Genomic DNA, 720 nt, shown 5'->3' with positions numbered 1-720 from the left:
GGGGGGAGGGGGGCTGCGCGCCGTCTGGTGCGCGACGTTCGTGCGGAGGTGCGACATCAGCAGGAGTGCGGTGGAGGCGGACAGCAGCGAGACCTGCAGCAGCAGCTCCTGCCGCCGCACCTACTCACAGCTCGGGGTGTGCAGAGACGCTGTTCACAGGTGCACCTGCGGCAGCAGCTCCTGCCGCCGCACCAGCAGCGGCAGCGGCGCCGCCACTGCGCAGCCGAGCGCGACGAGCGCCTGGAGGCCGAGCGGCTCTATCTCGGCTGCATCTCGGCTGCATCTCGGCTGGATCTCGGCTGCATCTCGGCTGCCTCTCGGCTGCATCTCGGCTGCGTCTCGGCTGGATCTCGCCTGTAGGCTTAGCGCTCCCGCCGCGCGCGCCGCCACGTGCGCGTCGTTTGTGCCGCACGGGCCGGTGCCGCCGCCGCACCCTCCGGCGTTGAGGGAGGCTGCGGGGTCGGCGGAGGCTGCGGGGTTGGCCGCGACCCCGAGGATGCGCGAGGAGGTTTCCAGGACCGGGTCCTACGAGTTCGTAGCGATGTTTGGAGGGGCAAGTGCGGGATTTGGGGAACAAGTGTGGGGAGATAGTGAAAGCACGGAGGAAAGGAAACAAGCACGGGTTCTCGAGGGGACACAAATGATGACCTCGATGTCGGTGAGCAGGTCGAGGCGGTGGAAGACGACGGCGGCGACGATGGAGTGGACGAGGCTGTACGA

General features: G+C 68.6%; 1 protein-coding gene across 1 annotated transcript in view; it reads right to left on the bottom strand.

The window, feature by feature from the left end:
• EMIHUDRAFT_457710 (hypothetical protein) overlaps positions 1 to 720 on the bottom strand; it is a gene marked incomplete at its 5' end in the record, with an annotated part of 4,253 nt that overhangs the window by 1,093 nt on the left and 2,440 nt on the right. Inside the window, 3 exons of the mRNA XM_005777116.1 lie at positions 20 to 120; positions 193 to 240; positions 355 to 525. Coding sequence (XP_005777173.1) covers positions 20 to 120; positions 193 to 240; positions 355 to 525 — 320 coding nt within the window. The remainder of the gene's footprint in view (positions 1 to 19; positions 121 to 192; positions 241 to 354; positions 526 to 720) is intronic.

This window comes from Emiliania huxleyi, assembly GCF_000372725.1.
Source record: "Emiliania huxleyi CCMP1516 unplaced genomic scaffold EMIHUscaffold_269, whole genome shotgun sequence".
Lineage (NCBI taxonomy): Eukaryota > Haptophyta > Isochrysidales > Noelaerhabdaceae > Emiliania > Emiliania huxleyi.
Note: the sequence above shows the minus strand (reverse complement) of the source record. Positions and strands in the feature narration are given on the sequence as shown.